This window comes from Kogia breviceps, chromosome 18 (assembly GCF_026419965.1).
Source record: "Kogia breviceps isolate mKogBre1 chromosome 18, mKogBre1 haplotype 1, whole genome shotgun sequence".
Classification (NCBI taxonomy): Eukaryota; Metazoa; Chordata; class Mammalia; order Artiodactyla; family Physeteridae; genus Kogia; species Kogia breviceps.
The window spans coordinates 5,502,391-5,523,679 of record NC_081327.1 but is presented as its reverse complement, the minus strand read 5'-3'; the positions used below and the strand labels follow the sequence as shown (position 1 = coordinate 5,523,679).

Sequence of the window (21,289 nt, the reverse complement as noted above, 5' to 3'; positions counted from 1 at the left end):
TCTTTGCCCAACCTGATGGTCACATATGGAAGGAAAAAAGAACATTCCCAGGCTCCCTTGTTTTCCCGGTAAACTGTCACCCTCCCAGCCTCCCCTTTCCCCACTGGCATCCCTTACACCCCCCCTTGCAGGTGACATACCAATAGACTTTTGCCGGAGCATGAGCCCAGGTCCCGGAGGCAGGTAGGAAGGACGTTCATAACTTGGCTGGGAGCGGTGGTGGGGATCAAAGCTCGACTTTGGGTTGGCAGTCAGAGGAGGAGAGAGAAGAGAGAGCAGAGAAAAATCAGTCAGGGCATGAAAATCCATGGCTTCCCCACACAGCCATCCGCCATTCCTTCCCCAGCTTCTGCAGGAAGGGAGAGGGGTGTGAAGGAGATGGAAGGGAACTCTGGGGTAGGGAAAGGTTTCTGAGTCCTGACAGCAGCAGCGGGGAGAAAGAGAGGGGGAAAAGGTCCGATTATCAACTGAGCCTGTCTGCTCTGCTTCCCAAGCCCATCACTAATCTAGGCACTTTTCTCCCCCCCTGCTGTCACCGCCCAGGTCCAAGTTACCACCATCGCCTGCCTGCATGACTGCAGTAGCCTTTTCCTTGTCTCCTGGCTGCCACCCCTGTCCTGCCACCCATTCCTGGTCTGCTTTCCTTCCACGCAAGAGTCAGAGGGATCTTTCTAAAAGAAATTCTGGTCATGCTATTGCCCTGCTTAAAATCCTACAGCAGCATCTCCCGTCAGTTCGGAACGGATCCGAATTCCCAAGTCTGGTCTTCAAAGCCCCCTGTGGTAGACACTTCCTGTGCCCACCCAGATCTCCTCAGCCAGGGTGCTGTGCCCGTCCCCAGCCGCTGTGAGTGTCACCTGCCTGCAACACGGGGCTGCCCCTTGCTCTGAAGAATCGTCCCCCCTCCAAAGGAGTGGATGCGCCCAAGCTGTTACGTGCCCCCCACTTGTGGGAGCAGCCTGCAGCCAACCGACAGGAAGGTCTAAGGAGGGATCATCTCCATCCTGCAATTCACACTCCCGAGCTCCCCAAGGGATCAGGCTGAAGGCAAACTCCAGTGGGGACAAGGGTTGCTGACTTTCCTGCCTCCCTCATGCCCTTACAGGTTCCCCCTTAGGAAATCGTTATCTCGGGTATCCTTATCTCAGGCTCTGATTTGAGTTGAAGAATCACGGTGATTAAGACACCGTGTACGGTCTAGCCCTTGCCTATATCTCCCACTCTGGTCCCACCACGCCCACCTTTTCTTGCTCCTGCGGGGCCCGCAACGTTCATCCCTGCTTTAGGACACTTACAAGCCCTGGGTCTTCTCTCTGCAATGGCTTCCTCCCAATCGTCACAGAGTCCTTTCCATCTTTATGTCCTCTGCTCCAATATCCCAACCAGTCACTGCCTACTGCATTTCCCTGTCCTGTTGCCTTCACGACACTTCTCTCACTTCTTGCTTACTGTCTGTCTGTCTTCCTGGCGAGAATGCCAGCTCCCTGAAGGCACCAGACATTATCCCAGGCACCATGGGTACAGGGTCAAGGGCCCACGATACTTTTAGGGGAAATGTTTTAATTTCTTTTCAAATAGGAAGGAAAAATAATTATAATTCAGCCTGGATAATATTCAGCTTTGTATCAACACAGTCATAAAACATTGATTTTTAACTTTTTTTTTTTTTTTTTTTTTTTTTAGGAAGGAGGGGCTCATGAAGGCAAAAGTACCAAAGGCCCACAGAAGTCATAATGCAACCTTCCTGAGGGTAGTGACTTTATCAGTCTGTTTCACTGCTAGGTCCCCAGTCCCCAAACAGGCCTGATGTTCTATAAGCTTGTGTCAAGTGAACAAGCCAATGGCAGGCACTCTGGGGCCTCGACTCCCCTGCTTCTGCCAGGTGGCACCATGTGTCTTCCTTCTCCGTCTTTGAGGCCAGAAGTTCATAGAGAGGAAGGCCTCTTTGGATGGGGCCCCCACTTCTGGAGTGTGGACCTGACTGCCCTCGCCTCCCCCTCCGCGCCCCCGGCTGCCCCCCTGCTCTAACCACTCCCAGTTCTCTGAATTCCCTGTGCTGTTTCTCACCTCAGAGCCTCAGCATCCGCGGTTCCCTCTGCCTGGAAAATCCCTTCCCCGCTCTCTGCTAGGGGAAAACTCCCTTGTCACCCCGGCCCCCACCCTGGCCTGGCCACCCCCTTCCTCTAGCCCTGCACTTCCTAATCCAGTGGCCACTAGCCATTCAGATGTACATTTCAATTAATTTGAATAAATTTAAATAAACTGAAGTTGAAAATTCCCTTCCTCCATCACACTGGCCACATTTCAAGTGTTCACTTGTCACTCATGGATGGTGGCTGCCATATTGGACAGTGCAGATGGAGAACATCTCCATCATCACAGACAGCTCTACCGGACATTGATGCTCTAGACCTTCATAGAATGCACCTGTGCTACCCCTCTCACTGCCCTCACCTTGGGCTGGGACTACTTCTGTGTTTGCATCATTCATTCAATCATTCCACAGATATTTATGGAGCACCTGATTTATGTCAGGGACTGTTCTAGATGCTGCAGATGCAGCCGTAAACAAAACGGACAAAAGTCCCTGCCCACATGAAGGGCAGGCAGACCATAAACAAAATAAATTAGTAAGATACGACGTGGGTCAGATGGAGGTAAGCGACAGAAAAGAGGGAGAGTATAATTTAAAATAAAGCAGTCAAGAAGACCCTGCGGAGAGGGTACAACCTGAGCAAACTCCTGAAGGAAGGAGCCAGGGATGTATCCCGGGGAAGAGTATTCCAGGCAGAAGGAGCAGCAAGTGCAAAGGTCCTGAGGTGGGAGTGAGCCTGCTGTGTTCAAGGAATAGTTAGGAAGCCAGTGTGTCCGGAGTGGGTGAGCCAAGGGCTGAGGGGTGGGAGATGACATCAGACAGGTGGTAGCAGGGTGACATTGGGTGGGATCTGGTAGTTTCAGATGTCTCCTCCCTGGAGAGCCTTCCTTCTATGACTCTGCATCATAATTTCCTCCACCTATCCTAGGTTAGAGTTATTATAATGATTTGCTTACTTGTTAATTGTCTGTCTCCCTGGGCATGTAGCCTACCCAATACCCATTCTACTCTTCTTCTTTGATAAGAAAACCCCAATCTTATTTGGTACCTATTGAGAGACTACATTTCCCAGCCTCCCTTGTGGCTAGGTGTGGTCATGGGACTAAGGCCGGCCCAGATGCCTAAGTGGAAGTGTTGTGTGTTAGTTCTGGGAAGTCTCATCAGAGGTAACCCAAGAAGCGACAATGTGCCCTCCTTTGCACTTCTGCCTTTTCACTCTTCCTTGTTCCTGCTACCTGGAATGCTGGTGCGATAGATGGAGCTCCAGCAGCCTCTTGGACTATGAGGTGACTTTGTGGCTAGGGTGAGAAGAATCCTAGGTCTTCAAGACCATGGAGGCTACCACACCTGCCTCAGACTCCCTACTCCAGACTTGTTCAAGACGAAAGAGATAGAAGCATTTGTTTGTTCAAGCCACTGTTATCTGGGGGTTTCTCTTATATACAGCAGAACCCAATTCCGCAAAATACCCCCACTCGCCCGCCAGTTACCTCTAAGGGAGGTAACTTTGTTTGGCTGGTTCCCTCCTATACTCCCAGGGCCGAGCAGCAGGTCCAGCACATAGTAGTTGCTCAATAAATATTTGTAGAATGAAGGACACCTTGACAAAATGGGGGGAGCACCCCGATGACATAACCCTAGTCCTGTTCCTTTGAGAGAGTGATGGGGAAGGATCACAGTGACAGGGGAGGGGTCAGAGTGACGGGGAGGGGACAGAATAACGGGGGAAGGGTTAGAGTGATAGAGGAAGGGTTCCGCTAGCTGAAGAGGGTCCAGACTCAAGGGAGAGGCGTCAGATTGGCACACTGGCAGAAGGCCTTCTAAGTGGAAAAAGAGGGATCAAATGATGGGTTAGCTTGGCACAGAGGGCTCATAGTGGCAGAGGAGATGTCTGACAGAGGAGCCATAATAGCGTCTGAGGAGGCTAGGAGTGACTGCCTGAGGGGTGGACGGACTCAAGGTGAGACAGGCTGACCTCCCTCAACAAACGGGGAGCACTCTCTCCCGCGCAGAGGCAGCCAATCAGACTGTGCCAGGTACATGTGACGTCACCGACTGCCGGGCAGACTCCTCCCCAGCGAGTTGACCAGAGGTCCCGCCCTCCTCCTGTGCCACCTCGTGGGTCGGTTGTGGGTCTGGTGCCTCCATGGCAGAGTGTGCCCTGGTGCTGTGCACAGGCTAGAGGCTGAAGATGGGCTGGGAAATTCGCGTTCGGGAGCCAGCCCCTGAAAGGGGTGAGGGGGAAGAGATCGGAGCGGGAGACAGATGGAGAGACAGAGCAAGACAAAGACAGAGGTGGGGAGACAGAGGCAGAGATGGGGCTCCAGAGGTGTCGGGGAGACAGGAGGGGACATGAGACAGCCATGGGAAGAAAGTGGGACCCAGCAAGGCAGGGAGAAAAAGGCAGTCCTGAGAGATTCTGCCATGGAGAGGGCCAGAGCTACCCTAGGAGGGAAAGACATGCAGCCAGGAGGTCCAGACATGCCCCGGGAGGGCAAGAGGCAGAGGATGCAACCAAGATGATATGGTAAAAATAACCAGAGGGAGAAACTGAGTCCAGAGAATGGCTGAAACCAGAACGCAGACCACCCAGACCAAGATGTGGGAGATGGGGATCAGGGGACCACCCCCACCCACCGAGGGCGGTCAGTCACCAGGTAACAGACAGTAGCCAAGAAAACCAAAGCCATGCAGAGGGGAGGACAGACAGATGAACTGCAGAGCCCTAGGAGGAGACAGAGCCCAAGAGGGGCCTTGACCTACAGCAGATCTGCCTGGGGTCTGCACCCTCACTGTTGGTGCAGTGGGTCCTCCCAGCCCCCCTTAGGTTTTATGCAGAGGTGTGTTTTTCAGGGAGGGTTGAAATCTCTCCATCCTTAAGTTTTTAAACAGTGGCGTCTTGCACAATCTTTCGCTCTGTCCACTGTGGTGCAGGCCCGTTAAAAGCAGCCTGTGGGGCACATTGGGAACATTCTTTTTTGCGGTTCGCGGGCCCCTCACCGCTGCGGCCTCTCCCGTCGCGGAGCACAGGCTCCGGACGCGCAGGCGCAGCGGCCACGGCTCACGGGCCCAGCCTCTCCGCGGCATGTGGGATCCTCCTGGACCGGGGCACGAACCCACGTCCCCTGCATTGGCAGGCGGACTCTCAACCACTGCGCTACCAGGGAAGCCCTGGACTTTTGATCCTTAAACTGACCCTGGAGGGAGGTGGGCACGGAACATGACCCTAATAGGCCCCGAGATTTCAAATTCCTTGCAAAGTCAAGGACGGGTGTGAAGTGAGGGCTCCTGCATGCAGGGCCCTCTGCCGAGCCCTGAGAAGTGGCCAAGGACCCTCTGCCTCTAAATCTGGGAGAAATTCTAGGAGTCTCGATACAAAATTTGCCACCTGCAATTTGGCTCTTGTAAAAGTACTAGGGGGCTTCCCTGGTGGCGCAGTGGTTAAGAATCCACCTGCCAATGCAGGGGATGCGAGTTTGAGCCCTGGTCCGGGAAGATCCCACATGCCGCGGAGCAACTAAGCCCGTGTGCCGCAACTATTGAGCCTGCGCTCTAGAGCCCGCGAGCCACAACTACTGAAGCCTGCATGCCTAGAGCCCGCGCACCGCAATGAAGAGTAGCCCCCGCTCGCCGCAGCTAGAGAAAGCCTGTGTGCAGCAACAAAGACCCAACGCAGCCAATAAATAAATAAATAAATAAATTTTAAAAAAAGCACTAGGCCTTCTAGAATAGGTGGTTGAACCCTTAAGAGGGCTATGGATAGATTTCAGGGGGGCCCTGCACGCTTACTTGGATGGGGAGAAAAACCCTACATCTTTATTTTCATTATTCTACAACTAAAACACAACATTTTCCCAATTAAGGATGTAGGCAACAGCCCACGTCAGTCTTAGCAAAACCTGTGACTGTACCCCCAACAGAAATCACAGGTATTTCTGTATCCTTCATTGCAGAGGCTGCAGATTTCTCTAAATAGTGTTTATGCTTCTTAGGACTTCGAAATTAGAGTAGTCAAGATCCACCACCAGATCTTTCCGGCTACCATGGTGCAGAAAGGGCACCGACATTACTCTATAGCAACTTTTGCTTTCAAAAAATATTTTGATAGCTGTATTGCAGTGTAACTGGCTTCCTTTGTTACCTTATGTATTTTTTAAAATTTTATTTTTGGCTCAAGGGACTTGTAACCTAACTTCATCCACTCACAAAAGATGAACTCTTTGCTCAGGCTTGCACTGCCCTCGCGAGGCTACACCCTTCCATTGTCACTCCCCGTGATTATGTACGGTTCTTGACCCTTACGAATTATGTTTTATTTTATGCATTTATAAGCATTATTATGAGGACTATGCCAGCCTGCCAAAGGGGTCCGTGGTCGCGCAAAAGTCAAAGCACCCAGTTTTAGAGTCAGTGGTCCCTTGGTCACCGGTGGTGGGTGTGGCCTGTAAAAAGAGGGAGTCAGAGGGTGGGATCAGAGGGCAGGGCCTGGGCAGAGAAGAAGGAAGTGCTGAGACAGAGGTAGGGCCCCTTGTGGCCTCTGGAGGCTGGAGGCTGGGGCGGGGAGAAGCGCTGGCAGGGCTGGTGGGGGATGTGTCCTCATGAAGGGGCACAGTCCAGTGAGGAAGGCAGCCACGAAGGGACCGGCAGGTCCTCACCCGAAGAGCCAGCCAGGGCCGTGGCTGGATCACGGATCCAGCTGTCTGACTGCCTGGGGTCGAAATCCTGGCTCCCTCTCTGAGCCTCAGTTTCCCTTCTGTATCACAACCGAGTGTACCTCACAGGATGATTCCAAGGAATGAATGAGATAAGCCAAGTAAGAACGTAGTGTCAGAAATGTGATCAACACCCACTATAGGTTAGCAGGCAAAGCGCAGACAGAGATGGAAATTAATATTTTAATAACTACCACTTGTTGAGCACCTATTATCACGTGCTGTGCCCGGGCCAGGGAGCGCCATCCATCACACCATTTTACCCTCCCTGAGACCCCTGAGGTGGGGTGGAGATGAGCTGGGCAAGAGAGGCCACACATGAGGGGTCAGGATGGAGAGTGGAGGGAGATGAGAGAGATGGGATTTGGGGGGACGACAAGGAGGAAGAGGATGGGCCGAGAGGAAAGGGGATGCCCCGAGTGGGGAGAAAGGAGGGAACCCCAGGAAGCGCGGTGCCCCGTAGGACGGGCCTTAAACACGGGGTGGGGGGGCGTCAGGAAGGATTTACAAGGAGAGAGGTAAAGGCTCCAAGATGCCCTGTGCATCCCTCAAGCTTCCCTCCCCCCAAGGGCCCAGTTCCCCAGACCAGGCTGCCTACCTCAGTGGCAAAGAAGCCTTTGGGTCGGTGTTTGCCCAGGGACGCGAGGCCACCAGGCCCAGGACTCTCACTTGCACTGATGGTCTGCTGAGCTGCCGCCAAAATTTCATCCAGTTTGTCTAGGGGGAGGCGGAAGAGGGACGGAGAGCCAGAGAAATGAAGTTTGCTTTGGCCTGGCGTAGAGACACAGCTACCGGAAGCCCATTGTGTGAACCAGAAACGGGCACCCTTGTCTCCCTCCCGGTGGCCCGACGGCCCTGCCTGAAGACACGGTCTCCAGCCCACAGGCAGGACCCAGCGGTGGGACGGGGTGAGGGAGGTGAACAGGACAGCCATTGTGTGAGGGAGGGTGCAAGGGAGGCTCAAAACAGAGGTGGGAACTCAGACTTGGTGGCTGGGGCCAAGCTGAGGCGTGAAGGTGGCCAGCGCGGGGCTGGCTGAAGGGGGCGCGGCAGCCCAGGGAGGGGGTGTGGGGTCGGGGCCCTGGGCAGCCCGGGGAGCAGGACTGGGCCATCTTACTGAGAGCCATCTGATACACGGTCCGCTTCTTCTCCATGCTGGGCACCGGCGCAGGCTGCTGCTCGTACTCTGTGGGCAAAGGAGGCGGATGAAGCCCGCGGGCGCCCCCGGGGGGCGTGGCGGAGCGTGCGTGGCCGGCGTGCGTGGCCGGCGTGCGTGGCCGGCGTGCGTGCGCAAGCGCGAATGGGGCAGTGAGGGGCCGGGATGGGGGAGGGGCGAGTCCGCCGGCGGGATAGGGACGGGGGCCCTCCCGCCAGTCCTGTGCCCACTCACCACTCTTCTTCTTCCAGGGCGAGACTAGCCCGGGGGAGAGGCAGTAGAGGAGCGAAGAGTTAGGACTTCAGGGGAAGGCGAGGGGCCCCCTTTCTGGAACGCCCGCCTCCCTCAGGGCCCTGGGGTGAGGGCGGTCAGCTAGCTGCCTGATCCGCCCCCGGCAGGGGACACGGGACCCCCGAGGTCCCCTCGGCCCCGAATGGCGGGAGGAGCTCGCCTTCCTTTCTGTTAGTGGGAGTGAGGGGAGCTGGTGGAGGGAGAGATGGAGAATGGCGGTGGAGTTCAGGTGGACCAGAGGGAGAGGGGCTAGAAAGGAAACAGGGGCCCGCAGAGAGGAACGTACGGACGCAGAGAGAGACCCGCACAGAGAAACAGATGTAAGAGGACGAAGGAAAGTCGGCTCTCAGACGCCCTTTCCCAGCGACACACACGCAGGCCAGAGCGAGTCTGACCCATGGACTGGGGGACAGGATCAGGACGAGGACCCCTGGTCACTAACAACACTAACAAACTCAAGGGATGACGGTCCAGCCCCCCTCTGCCCCTTTCCGTCCGCAGCACCTGGGCCCCAGCAGCCCCGCAAGCTCACCCATCTCCTCCAGCTCCGAGGTCATGGACTTGGAACGCAGGGAGATGGTTGGGGGCTGGAGCCGCTTAGCCTGCGGCGGTGCTGAAAGAAGGAGCGGGGTCGTCAGGCGTCAGTACCGTGGAAAGCAAGCCCATGACCTTCCCCCGTGCACCACCGCGGCGCCCCCGGAGCTCGGAGGAGAGGTGCCATCGGCAGGCTGAGCCCTCACTCAGCTCCTCTCCAGGGGCTCCTGAGCAAGCAGCCCTGGGGGAGGGAACGCTGCTGCTGCTGCTGGGGACCACTGGGCCGTTAGGGCTGCCGAGGATGGTAGTCTGGTAGCCGTGGGGGACCCGCGCCGGCCACACAGGTGGGGGGAGGAGCACCTTTCTTATGAACAGCCTCCTCCATGTCCGGGTGCCTCGTGACCATCACCACCTTGACCATCAGCGTGTTACCCCCTTGGCGGATCATGTTCACCACCTGCCGGTGGCCGACCTTCACCACGTTCTGCCCGTTCACCTGAGGCACAGACACCCCCAGAGCACACCCAGCAGGTGAGGGCGGGGGTGCCTTCCACTTCAGGGTCCCCATCGAAGTGGCCTCCTCCTGCCTTGCCGTGTGTGTGGCAGCGTCGGTCACTCTTCGCTCCCCTTGACCCTCCTCTGCCTTGCAAGCCCCCATCTCTCTGTTCCTGTAACTCTCCTGGCCTCAGGGTTGGGGAAGGGGCTGGGCCCACCCTCTTTGCCTCTCTCCCTCCTTGCCCTCCAGCAGTGTGTGTGTGTGTGTGTGTGTGTGTGTGTGTGTGTGTGTGTGTGTGTGTGTGTGCGCGCGCGCGCCCTGGGTGGGGAACAGCTCTGTCATCTGAGATACTTCAGAAAGGCTTTCAGATAGAGTCACTGAAGAAGCAGAGGCTGGCTGCGGGCGGGGTGGGGGGGTGCGGGGGGGACGGGGTTTGGGAAGCTTTGGTGCCAAAGGAGAATCTGGATTTGGGCAGCCACATCCTGGCACAGATCACAGGGGGTCTGAGGATTTGTTGCTAGGGGCCCGGAGGAGAGCGAGGTGTCTGTGGAAGGTGGGCCAGGGGTAGGGTCTTCGGAGAGGCCTTTGGGGCCGGGGGCCGGGACTCACCTCAATGAGGAAGTCCCCCATTCGCAGTCCAGCTCGCCATGCCACGCCACCCTCGTCCACCGACTCCAGATACTGCAGCGCCGGGAAGGCCGGGGTGGGGGTGAACTCCTCGATGGGGGTCTGCGCTGCAGATGGGGAGGAGCCGGCGGGGTCGGAGGGGAGGGGGTGGAGAGGCCGAGCAGGGGATGGGGCTCAGACCCCAGTCACAGAGGCCTCACCGTAGCTGAGGGCCCAGCCCCCTGGGGTGGGGTGGTGGGCAGGCCGGGGTCCCTTTCCCTGTCCTTCCCCCTGGGTCAGAGAGCCCTTCTCCCGTCCCCTCCCCGGCCGCCACTCACCCTTGGCCCCCCGGAGCACGAACCCAAACCCCTCACTCTCCTTCTTCTGCAGCAGAACTGTCTTCTCCTTGATGATGTAATCACTGGCGGGGAGGGCGGGGGAGGGGCGGGGGTGGGGCGGGTGGAAAAGAGATCATGAGGCCCAGAGCCCGTGCCCCACCAGCCCCCTGGTGACCTGAGCCCAAGCTCCAGGAGCAGTCGTCCCCCCAACGAGGAGCTGCCTCACCCACTCCACGTGCGAATGCTCACAGCAGCCCTGACGAGCCTCCCCCTCAGAGCCCAGAGCGCTCGCTCTCCCACTCAGTCTTTCCTCATTCACCCGTCGCGCATCCATCCACCCATCCATTCAGCAAAGCGCAGTGTGAGGAATGGAGAGCGAAACTGCCAGATCACCAGACAGCCTGGCTGGAGTCCCTGCTCGCCACTTCCTGTCTGTGCCCCGGAGCCCACGACTTTAACCTTTGGGGCCTCAGTTTCCTCAACTATAACGCGGGACAATAACAGGCTCCACCTGGTGGGGTCGCTGTGGAAGTTCCCCATATATAGTATCTATCGGGTTCGGCACAGTGCTGGGTACCGTAGCACATGCGCAATGGATTTCATTCGCTGTCTTCGGTCAAGTCTTTTGTGCCAGAGGACACATGTACTTGGAAAATACCTCTCCCCACGCCTTGACTGTATATACGCTACAGTAACAACTCCCCAGGTCCCCACACGTGTTGTAACATTGCTTATTCAGCATTGTCCAATATGGTGGCCACTAGCTGCCTGTGTCTATTTATATGCAAGTGAATTAACAATTAAATTGAAAAATTCAGTTCCTCAGTCTCACTAGCCACGTTTCCAAGTGCCCGGCAGCCACACGCGGCTAGTGGCTGCCACTCTGGACAGCACAGATACAGAACATCTCCATCGCCGCAGAAAATTCTAGCGGACAGCGCTGACATCTATTTCCCGGTATATCTCAAATGCAGTCAGTAGATTCTAGCAAAACGCAAACTGCCTGTGAATATGTGGATGGTCCCCAGTAAGGCCACCAAAGCCCACCAGCACATTTAGGCAAGGCTCCCATACCCAGAAAAGTTCAGTTAAACTCAAACCTATTCCGTGTATCTCAACAGCTGCCCGGGTCTCACTCAGATAACAGCCCCAAACCCCAGACGTCACCACGGTGTACACCGGGATTACACATCCATTCCATTCCAGGCACCCCAGTATACAGCAGGAATACCCAGACACCCTGGCTCCAGGCGCCTCAGAACACCCACAATCACCCCCATCCCAGGGCCGCCAGAACACGTGCCTTGCTGCATCCAGAGCATCCTGCAGTCAGGTCAGAAACCCGGCCCAGCACACACACAGACCCCGTCATCATACCCCAGTAGTATCCCCGGGCCCTAACACACTCCAATAATAGCCAAGCGCGCTCCCCGCGCACTCCAATTACCTACCCCCAGAGATCTGGCAAAACAGCCCTCCACGAATACTCCAGTATATTTCAGTAACACCCCGACACATCCCAGTATGCTCCAATAATAACTCCCCTTCACTTTGATCTCAGTCTATTCCCATAACACGCCCCCTGAACACAAACCAGCACCCGCCAATAATACTTAAGGTGCTCCTGCTGCATTTCGGCGCCACCCTCCCTCCACACACACAAGCGCGCCGGATACTCCCACGACCCCCCATGACATCCACTGTCAAATCCATACATTTGCACCGTAGGGACAGTGTTTTGCACGTCTCTGCTCCCACCCTCCTTATCATAATCTGGTGGGTCCAACAGCAGACATGCACGTGTAGACACAGCCCACAACTGTCCTTGCTCAAAGTTCACGACGGTCCAGTGAACACGTCGACACCATACCCGCCATGTCTTCCTGACCTTATATTCAACCCAGGGAACGGCCACCTTTGTAGCTGGGTAGAGGGGATGTTGGAAGAGAAGGAGGGAAGGGGTCGAAAGGAATGGGGGAGGGGAGGAAAGAGGCAAAGAAGACTCCAAGAGCCAGTGGACGGGGTTGCCAGAAATTGGTTGAGAAGTCAGAGCTGCCTGCTCCTGACCGTGAACTCTTGTGGCATCCTTGTCCCCACCTCTGTGCTCACGGCGCAACCTGACACGCTCCTTTGAGCCCTCATGTTCTTGCTACCCCCACAGCCCTTCCAGAGCTCCAGGCCACCCGCCCCCCCAGTGGCCAGTAATGCTCTTCAGATCCCCTTCATTCCTCATTTACAGCAGTTTTATTTGCCTTCGTGCAAGCCACAAACCCCTACTTTTCCCCCAATTTCCCCCTGACCCTGGAATCTCTCACCCACACACTCTCCTCACACTTCATACATAAGCCTTCCCCAAACATCCCATCCCCCGATACAATTCCACAAAACCCCCATATCCTTTAGATGCCCAGAGAAGCACTTGCTGTGTGCGAGGCAGTATTTGAAACCCCTCATGGGTAAATGACTCCATTGTCTCCCACAGTCAGCCTCCAGGTAGGTGTGAGTACCATTTCCACTTTACAAGTGACGAAACGGAAGCACAGAAAGGTTAAGCAACTTGCCTGAGCTCACACAGCGAACAAAAATCTTCAACAATTCCCCAGAAAATACCTGGGTAACTCAGTAGTAATACCTTCCACTCCACTGCACCCAAATACCCCAGCCCAAAGACATCTGTCCCAAATTCACCATGCACGTGCCCCTCCAGTGCCTGAAATGTATCCCAGGCTATGCAAGTAACACAACAAGGAGTAACATCTATTGAACCATTGCTGAATGCCAGATGGCGTTCCAAGCACTTTACATTTATTTATTCACTCAGTCCTTACAACACCCCTGGGAGGGGTTGACTGTTATCATTTGCGTTTTATAGATGCGGAAACTGAGGCACCGAGAGATAACTTGCTCAAGATCGCACCGCCAGAAAAATGTCGAAGCCAAGATTCAATTCCCCGCCGGCAACCCATATACCCCGATAATATCCAGACACCCCCGGGCCATCGAAGCACCCCCTCCGGCCCTCCCTCTCAAGTCTCCCCATCCTGGGCATATGCCTCTCTCCTTCCCACGAATTTCTCACACACACCCCAGCTCTGTGTGGTGTCTCTCTCACCCACCACGTTCTTCTTGAGCTGTCCAATGGCCCTCTTGTCCACACAGCTTCCTGCAACCCTACTCCTTCTCCCCCACTCCTGTGCATGCCCCCAGCTCGCTCTGCACCCCATCCCCCCTCCTCCAAATCGTCTGAAAGCCCCACAGGACCCTAACCCACCCCCCCCGTCAGCCCTCACTTCCGCAGGCCCGCATCACGCCCCACGGGGCCCTCCCTGCACCTCCCGTATCGCCCTCACACACCCCACACCCTCTTTCCCAAAGTGTCTTCCACTGATGTCTGTGCCCTCCTCGCCCCTCTCAGGCCGCCTCTCCCCCTCCTCCGCCCTCCTCCCTCCCACGTCCTCTCGAGCCTCTGTACAGAACCTCCACTGTGTCCCCTACAGCAGCCCAGGTTTCCTTCATACTCCCCAGTCCCCCCCTTCCATTCTCACCCGTGGAAGCCTCCTCCTACTTTTGCATCCTCAATTCACTTCATCGCACACCCTTCCTTCCGCCTCCTTTTACTTGCAGCTGCGTTCCATTTACATTCCCTGCATCCTCTGTCTGTGCTCTCTCCCTACTGCCTAAATCCCCACCCCCAAATTCTCTTCACATTTCCTGCATTCCCTCCTCACCCCATTTCTCTGCGCGCTCGACACCCGCTCTGTGCTCTGGTGTTCCCCATTTCCCCCCACTTCACTGTCCCCCCCCCACCCCGCCGTGCCATTCTCATCCTGTCACCCTGCTGCCCAGACCCTCTAACCCCACCCCTGCCCTAGTGTTCGCTGCCCACGCACCACCCCATTCATGCTCCGCACTGCTGACTACCTGCCCTGCAGGAGCGCGCCCAGTGCTCTCCCCCAAGCCATCCCTCGGCGACCCCGAGCGGCCTCTGGAGCTCAGCGGCCAGCTCTTGTTCACCAGATCCCACACACAGAGACTGCAGCAGCATCGACTCCCTCCACCCCCACCCTGAAGGTCCCTCTCACACACCCAGCATCCCACAGCCCAGAGCCGCTGCCGTGCACAGCGCCCCCCTCTGGTACTCAGCCCCTCCCCGCGCCCGGGGCCCCAGGCCCCGCCCATCTCCGCCGGCCTCTCCAGGGCCTGCACGCAGGCCCCCACGCGGGGAAGCCAGCCCCCTCCCACGCTGAGAAGCGGTACACACAGGTCGATGCAGCTCCCCGCGCGGAAGCTCAGCCGTGTCTCGGCACACGTGCCCCACACAGGCATCGACCCCCCGGGGCGCAGGGAGAGGGGCGCACGGGGGTGGAGACACACGGAGTCACTGGTGAAGGGGGGAGCTGTCGGGGAGAGGGCAGGCCTGGCAAAGGAGGGTGGGTGTTGGGAAACATAGCCGCAGTCCCTGGGACAGACCCCCCCCAAACACACACGCGTCCCCAGAGAGCCCCGCTCTCGCTCCAAGTCACACACACAGACAGACGCCGTCAAACACGGACACCCAGATGGACACCGTTGGTGGGGGCGCGCTGGGAGCCCACCATCTCTCCATCCCTCTCTCTCTCTCTCTCTCTCTCTCCACACACACACACACACACACACACACACACACACGCAGGGCTGCAGGCAGGCACACACGCGCGCACACCAACACAGCCCCAGGGACACACGCACAGTCTCACAGTGACACGCAGCGGAAAAAGAGGAGGGGAGGGAGGGGAGGCCGGGGGCGGGGTGCGTGCGTGATGGGGGGGAAGCACTGTGAATGGGAGAGAGGGGTATGAATGGGGGGACTTGCCAACTCCTTGAAGGGGTGCGGGGACACAGGAATCAGAGAGACGCGGGCCTGGGGTGTGGGGTGTGGGAGCCTGAGCGGAGGCCTCCAGAATGGGGGCGCTAAGGGTGGCAGAAAGGACAAGCGGGGCCCGAAACCCGGAGTGGAGTCCGTTTGGAGGGCCTGCCTTGGAGGGAGGTCTTGGAGGAAGAGCTGAAGGGGGCCTGGAAGGGCCTGCGAGGGGCCTGGAGAGTGTGTGTGCGTGTGTGTGTGTGTGCGCGCTGCGCGGTGCTCGGGGAGAGAGGCCCAGGGAGGGGGATGAGAAAAAGAAGCGTAGAGGCGAGGGGTCCGGAGAGGCTTTAGTGCTGAGAGAAGGTTGGGGAGAAGGGCGGAGGGGGCGGCCTGCGGGGGTGGGGGGAGTCCCAGGGACGGGGGATTAGCGGCTGGGGGAGGGTCGTCACAGCGGCCCGGGGCCTCCTGGTCGGGCCGCGGAGAAAGGGGGCGGCGCGCTCCGTTACCTGTAGATATACCAGACGCTGCGCCGCCGGGGCCCCAGGGCCGGCCAGCTGGAGGAGAGCGCGGGGGGCGGCTGCGGCACGGAGCCCCCACCGGGGCGGCCCCCGAGACCCCCGGCGTCGCCGCCCGCAGACAAAGCCATGGCCGCCGCGGCCCCGGCCCCGGCCCCGGTCCCGGTGCCGGCCGCCCCCGCCGCCGCCGCCGCCGCCGCGTCCCCGTCCCCGCTCGGCCGAACCCCCGTGTCCGGGCCCCCAGGCCCCGCCTCATGCTGACCCGCGCCGAGAGGGGGGAGGGGAGGGGGCGCGCCCCCTCCCGCGGGAGGGAGGGCAGGGCCGGGGGCTCACATGCCGGGGGCCGCGGGGGCGCGGGGGCGCGGGGCGCGGGGTCGGGCCGCGGCGGGAGCGAGAGGACCGCGGCCGGCGCCGGCTTCAGCACCGCGGACAGCTCCGGAGGCGGGCGGCGGGCGCGAGGCTTAACCCCTTGCCGTCCTGCGCCGGGCGGTGGAGGGGGCCGGGCAGGGGGGAGGGGAGCGTGGGGGCCCCCTTGGCGGGAGAAGGGGGAGGGGCGAGGCGTGGGGGGGAGGAGAAGGGGGAGGCACTTCCGGTCTGGCCCTCCCCCTTAGCCCTCCCCCCTCCAGAGCCCTCCCGCGCAGGTGCAGAGCGAGGGAGAGCGGGGAGAGGAACGCACAACATCACACAAGATGCCTCGCAACCGCGTGCGGGGACGCGCGGACCAAGCCCCACTTCCCAAGCAGGGACAACACGGTGGGAGAGACCCCCGGAGGGGACACCCAGCCCCCCACCGCAGACAGACACACAGTGCGCCCCAGCACGGTGTGGAAGGGCCGGAAAGGGAAGGCCGGGACGTTCAGACTGGGCGCCAGAGCAGCGAGAGACGCCCCTCCCCCCAGAGAAGTCCCGGCGGAGGGACATCGACGCTCCGCGGCTCACACGGGAGCCGCAGACCCCCCGGGAGAGGAGAGAGGGCAGCGCAGGCTGGGAGGACTGTACGGCTCCAGCTGGGATGCTGGGGTCACAACGCAGGGCAGGGCACCCCAGACAGGGGGGCGGAGAGCAGGGGGGGAGGCGGGAGAAGGAGAAGCTCAGACGCGCCGCAAACGCAGCAGCACATGCCAGCGGGCGCAAGGAGTGGAGGACAGGGAAGAAAATGCACTTGACGAGACAGAGCTAGAGAGAGGAGAAGGAAGTAGCTGAGGGCAAGACGGACCACCCCCATCCAGCTGTCGAGCAAGTGACCCCCAAACCAAAGCCAAGAGGAGACCCAGAGAGACACTGACAGAGACAAGAAGCAGAGGCTGATGGGGAGACTCCGGGTGGGGGGGGGACCTCGATACTCACCCAGTGCCCAGAGCCGGAGACGTGCCAGGCGAACACGCACAATGGTCAAGCGCCTCGGACACTTGGGGCGCAGGGTGGGACCCCAGTCCCGCCCTCTCGTCTCATATTGTCATTTCTACCCACCCCCTCCCCCATCCATCCCCACTGGCCAGAACACAGACACATAGGTTTGGACACATTTAATGGAAGGATGCTATGAACAAGGAGACCCTTCCCTGGATTAGGGGGAGCGGTGGGGGAGGGGAGGATTCATCTTTCAGATGCCCAGTTACGTCCATCCCTCGCCCACGGCCTTGCCCTTCTGGAAGCTCAAGCCCTGGAGTCCTCCCCTCGTCTTCCCTGCCCTCCCCCAACACCCCAGGTCCTGAATTCCAGATCAGACAGGTGCAAATGCACGCACACAACTTTATATGTTAATGCGTACACACGGTGACATGCATTACGAGGGACAGGCGTGTGCGGAGACCCGCCTGTCCACACGCGGGAAGCAGGACATCTCTGGAGACACTGGCCCCCATTCTCAGACACACAGATTCAGGGAAATGTGCAGAGCCAGCTGCACGATTAGCCACAATCGTGCACCCATAAATGACAGCCACAAATGCGCCCATCTATACAGAGCAGGACAGACCCTCTCGCTGCCACGGGCATATGTGCAGGGCTAGACATCTAGGGGCCTCCGGCCACACATGCACACAGACACGTGTCATGCACACCTACAGAGACACACGGGCAAGAACACGCTTGGGGAATCCGTACAAGGATGCTCGCCGGTGTAAGACGTTCACGCACCGGGCAACTGCAGCTCTGGTGGTGCACACACACATCCATACAACCCCCAGGCACCCCTTCCTTCCCATTCCTAACCCCATCCCCTCCCTTCCCCTCCCCTCTCACCTCCCTGGGCCAATCCCATCCATCAAGCTTCAGAAGCAAGTCAGCCAGCAGCCAGGGAGGGGAAAGGTGTCAGTGTGCTTTCTCCCCGCCCCCACCCCGCCTGGCCCAGCTCTGCCCGCCCCCCTCCCTACGCCAGCACAGGATGCATATGCTTCTGCTGCACAGAGATGTGGCGCATGAAGGAGACCAGAGCCTCCAGCCAGCCATACACATGAGCTCCCTAGCCCCCCCCCCCCCGGCATCTCCACCTTGCCCCAATCCATTTCATGGGTCTCTGGCTACCCCAGAACTAGGCAGTCTCAGTGGCTGCCAAGGACGGTTTGGCATCGGGCTCTGCAGTCTGAAGCTAACTCTGCCTTCCCCCACGCCTGGATCAAACTTTAGAGGGAGCAGATGAGAAAGGGCGCTTAGAGGCGGTGGAAATATTTAAAAGGTGGAGTGTAAGGGAGTTGGGGTTGGGGGGGGGGCGCCCGAGGGTGTAAGGACATTTACCTTGGGGCATCAAAGCTGTCGTAGGAGCCCACGGTATAATGCCGGAAGAGTCTCTTGGCCTTGTCACTTCGGCTTTCTGCAGGGGGACAAAGGATGACCTCGGACCTTCACCCTGGAAACCATGGGCCCACCCCCTGGGGTCCTGGCCCAAGCCTTCCCACCTACCTCCCAGCACCCCACCCCCATCAGGAGGGGGAAGGGAAGGGACATGAGAACCTAGAGTAGATCGGGGACAATGGGGGGGGTTCCTCGTTACCTTGCTTTGCCTCCTGGGAGCGGCTGGCCACCTCTTCCAGGCAGTCAGAGGGGAACCAGCCGATGCGACCTTTGACCTGGCCTTCCCAGAAGCCTCCTTCCCCAATGCTAAGCACTAGATGGGAGCAGGGACATAGAAACATTTCTACATTTCTGTGCTGTCCACACCCCCACCCGCTCCCAACACTTGATGCACAGCCTTTCCCGAATTCTCAGCACCTATTAGCACAGAACCTGGCCCAAGGGCGTCCTTAATAAATGTCCGAGGAAGGGGCAAGGGGGAAGGGGGAGACGCAAATCATGTCGCTTCTGCACACTAGCTTCCTGGACCCAGCGGGGACATCAAAATGGCACCGGGGAAAAGGGCTGTGTCCCATGACGTGGTCCTTGGAGGTTAGGGACACGTCTACAACTGCTTCTCATCTCCCCTGGTAACCGGTCACAACCCAGTTATTCCAAAGTTTCCCCAAACCCTCCTAGGCTCCTAGGTCAAGTCCTACACCCCCAGCACTGCCCCTGTCGCCTCCTGCAGTCTCCTTGCCACTTAATCTTTTGTCATCTGTTCCCAGACCCCTCCTTCCATTTCTCTTTGCTTCCCCTGGCTCTAGAAGGGACAGTCGAATCACCTCTTTCCTTCTCTCCACCGCTCGTTACTGGAGGCCACTTCCTGCCACCCTCACCCCTTAACCATCAAGCACACGTTGACCGACAGCAAAGATGGGTGTCAGGGGCAGCTAATGTTTATCCAGCTCTCACTCGGGGCCGGGACCCTAAGTGGGGCGGGGGGCACTTTCATTCGCCCCATTTTACTGGTGGAGAAACTGAGGCTCAGAGAGCTGAGGTCAGCTGCTCAAGGTTTTGCAGCTTGCAGCCGACAGAGCCTGGATTTGAACACGGCGCCTTTTCCAGAGCAGATACTTTTAGTCCTTCATGTTTTGCTACCTCTCTGTGCCGGCGCTTTGCCGCTGCTGTTTCTGACGACGACGGGGGTAACAGTAACAAGCCCAAAGTCACCCACCTCTCCAGCATCTCTCACAGCTCTGTTCCCACTCGGCCCTTCGCATCCCTTGCTCACTTCATCCTTACACCTACCTGGTAGGTAACAACTGATTTCCCATTTCAAAGCTGAAGCTGAAGCTAGAGCAGAACAATCTCTTGCCCAGGGATGGGTCAAGCCACGCTAGGGTTGGGGTTGGGGCCATCTGACGCTTTTCCCTGCACAAGACACCTCCTCTGAGAGGGTCTGGGGAAAGCAAATGGAGGAGACGCTCAAGGTCATGGAAGAGAGCAGGAGATGTGTGTCAAGGCGTCTGGGTTCTTGGCTAGCTCTGCCATGTCTGGCTGGGTGGTCTTGGAATCAATCATTTGTTCACTGAACAAATACGTATTTCGTTCCAGTCATGAGTCAGACATCAGGCTAGGAACTGGGTGGAGCTCCGTGAGGGTTCCTGCCCTCACAGAGCTTCCAGACTGGCAGGCATTAGAGGTATAACTCTCCAAGTGACCCCACGATTGGAAATTGAGGTCAACGCTTGAGGGACAAAGGAAAGGGTCTTTGGAGAAAGGCCAGATGGGAGTATATAAATCCGATGGCAAAGGGGGACCATGAAGGTGTCTCAGAGGATGTGACATATAGGCTGAGACCTGCAGGATGCTAGGAGTGGGGGAGGCAAAGAGAGGAAGGAAAGGTCTTCCAGGCAGAAGTAACAGCATGTGCAAAGGGTTCGTTGTGGAAAAGGACTTGGGGGGCTTCCCTGGTGGCGCAGTGGTTGAGGGTCCACCTGCCAGTGCAGGGCACACGGTTTCCAGCCCTGGTCTGGGAGGATCCCACACGCCTCGGAGCAGCTAAGCCTGTGAGCCACAGCTACAGAGCCTGCGTGCCTAGAGCCCGCGAGCCACAACTACTGAGCCCGCGAGCCACAACTACTGAAGCCCACGCACCTGGAGCCCGTGCTCCACAACAAGAGAGGCCACCGCAGTGAGAAGCCCGCGCACCTCAGCGAAGAGTGTCCCCTGCTCGCCGCAACTAGAGAAAGCCTGCGCGCAGCAACGAAGACCCAATGCAGCCAACGATACATAATAAACAAAATAAATTTAAAGAAAAAAAAAAAAAGGACTTGGGGCATCTGAGGAATGGAGAGGAGGATGAGGTCCCTGCAGCCCCGTGGGTGAAGGAAAGAGTAGCAAGAGGTGAGGTTGGTGGGCGGGCAGAGGAGGGGCTTACAGGCCAGGCTAAGGCGCTAGGCTTTGGTCCTGAGAGCAGAGGGGGGCCTGCTACGTCATCGGGCTGTGGCAAAGGTCAGTGACGTTGTGGGTGTGGCTGTGCTTTGAGACAACTAAGCATCTTTTGATGAAAGGAAAGGATATGAAAACAGGGCAGCGCCTAGAATTGCTGGGCTTGACGTTCAGAAAGACACATGGAAGATACAGCCCACGGCCCCCTGCCTGTGCAGGTGCCTCGCGCTTGGCCTCAGCTTCCCTTCTTCTTTTGCACCCCTCGAAGCACAGACCTGACCCCACCTCCGGGGCCCCCGCCCAGCACAAACATACACACCCATACACTCGCTCCCCGGGGAGCACGGGGCCTCCAGAGGCACTGCCCCCGCCCCCCACAGGTAACTTGGGCGTTTGGTCATGAATCCATTCCCCCCCCCACCCCCGCTTCACTCAGCAGGTGTGCACGAGCCCTGGTGACCCAGCCCCCGGTGACGTGTG

General features: G+C 58.3%; 1 protein-coding gene across 5 annotated transcripts in view; it reads right to left on the bottom strand.

The window, feature by feature from the left end:
• SHANK1 (SH3 and multiple ankyrin repeat domains 1) overlaps window positions 1-21,289 on the bottom strand; it is a 48,110-nt gene that overhangs the window by 9,961 nt on the left and 16,860 nt on the right. For 2 of the 5 annotated variants that reach the window (XM_067018753.1, XM_067018752.1), the window contains exons 13-23: window positions 18,576-18,689; window positions 18,320-18,395; window positions 17,828-17,854; window positions 10,229-10,311; window positions 9,894-10,018; window positions 9,149-9,284; window positions 8,787-8,867; window positions 8,198-8,221; window positions 7,925-7,993; window positions 7,406-7,524; window positions 141-237 (exon numbers count right to left, since the gene is read on the bottom strand). In XM_067018753.1, coding sequence (XP_066874854.1) covers window positions 141-237; window positions 7,406-7,524; window positions 7,925-7,993; window positions 8,198-8,221; window positions 8,787-8,867; window positions 9,149-9,284; window positions 9,894-10,018; window positions 10,229-10,311; window positions 17,828-17,854; window positions 18,320-18,395; window positions 18,576-18,689 — 951 coding nt within the window. The remainder of the gene's footprint in view (window positions 1-140; window positions 238-7,405; window positions 7,525-7,924; window positions 7,994-8,197; window positions 8,222-8,786; window positions 8,868-9,148; window positions 9,285-9,893; window positions 10,019-10,228; window positions 10,312-17,827; window positions 17,855-18,319; window positions 18,396-18,575; window positions 18,690-21,289) is intronic. The other 3 variants (XM_067018756.1, XM_059044026.2, XM_067018754.1) reach the window with 2 other exon arrangements.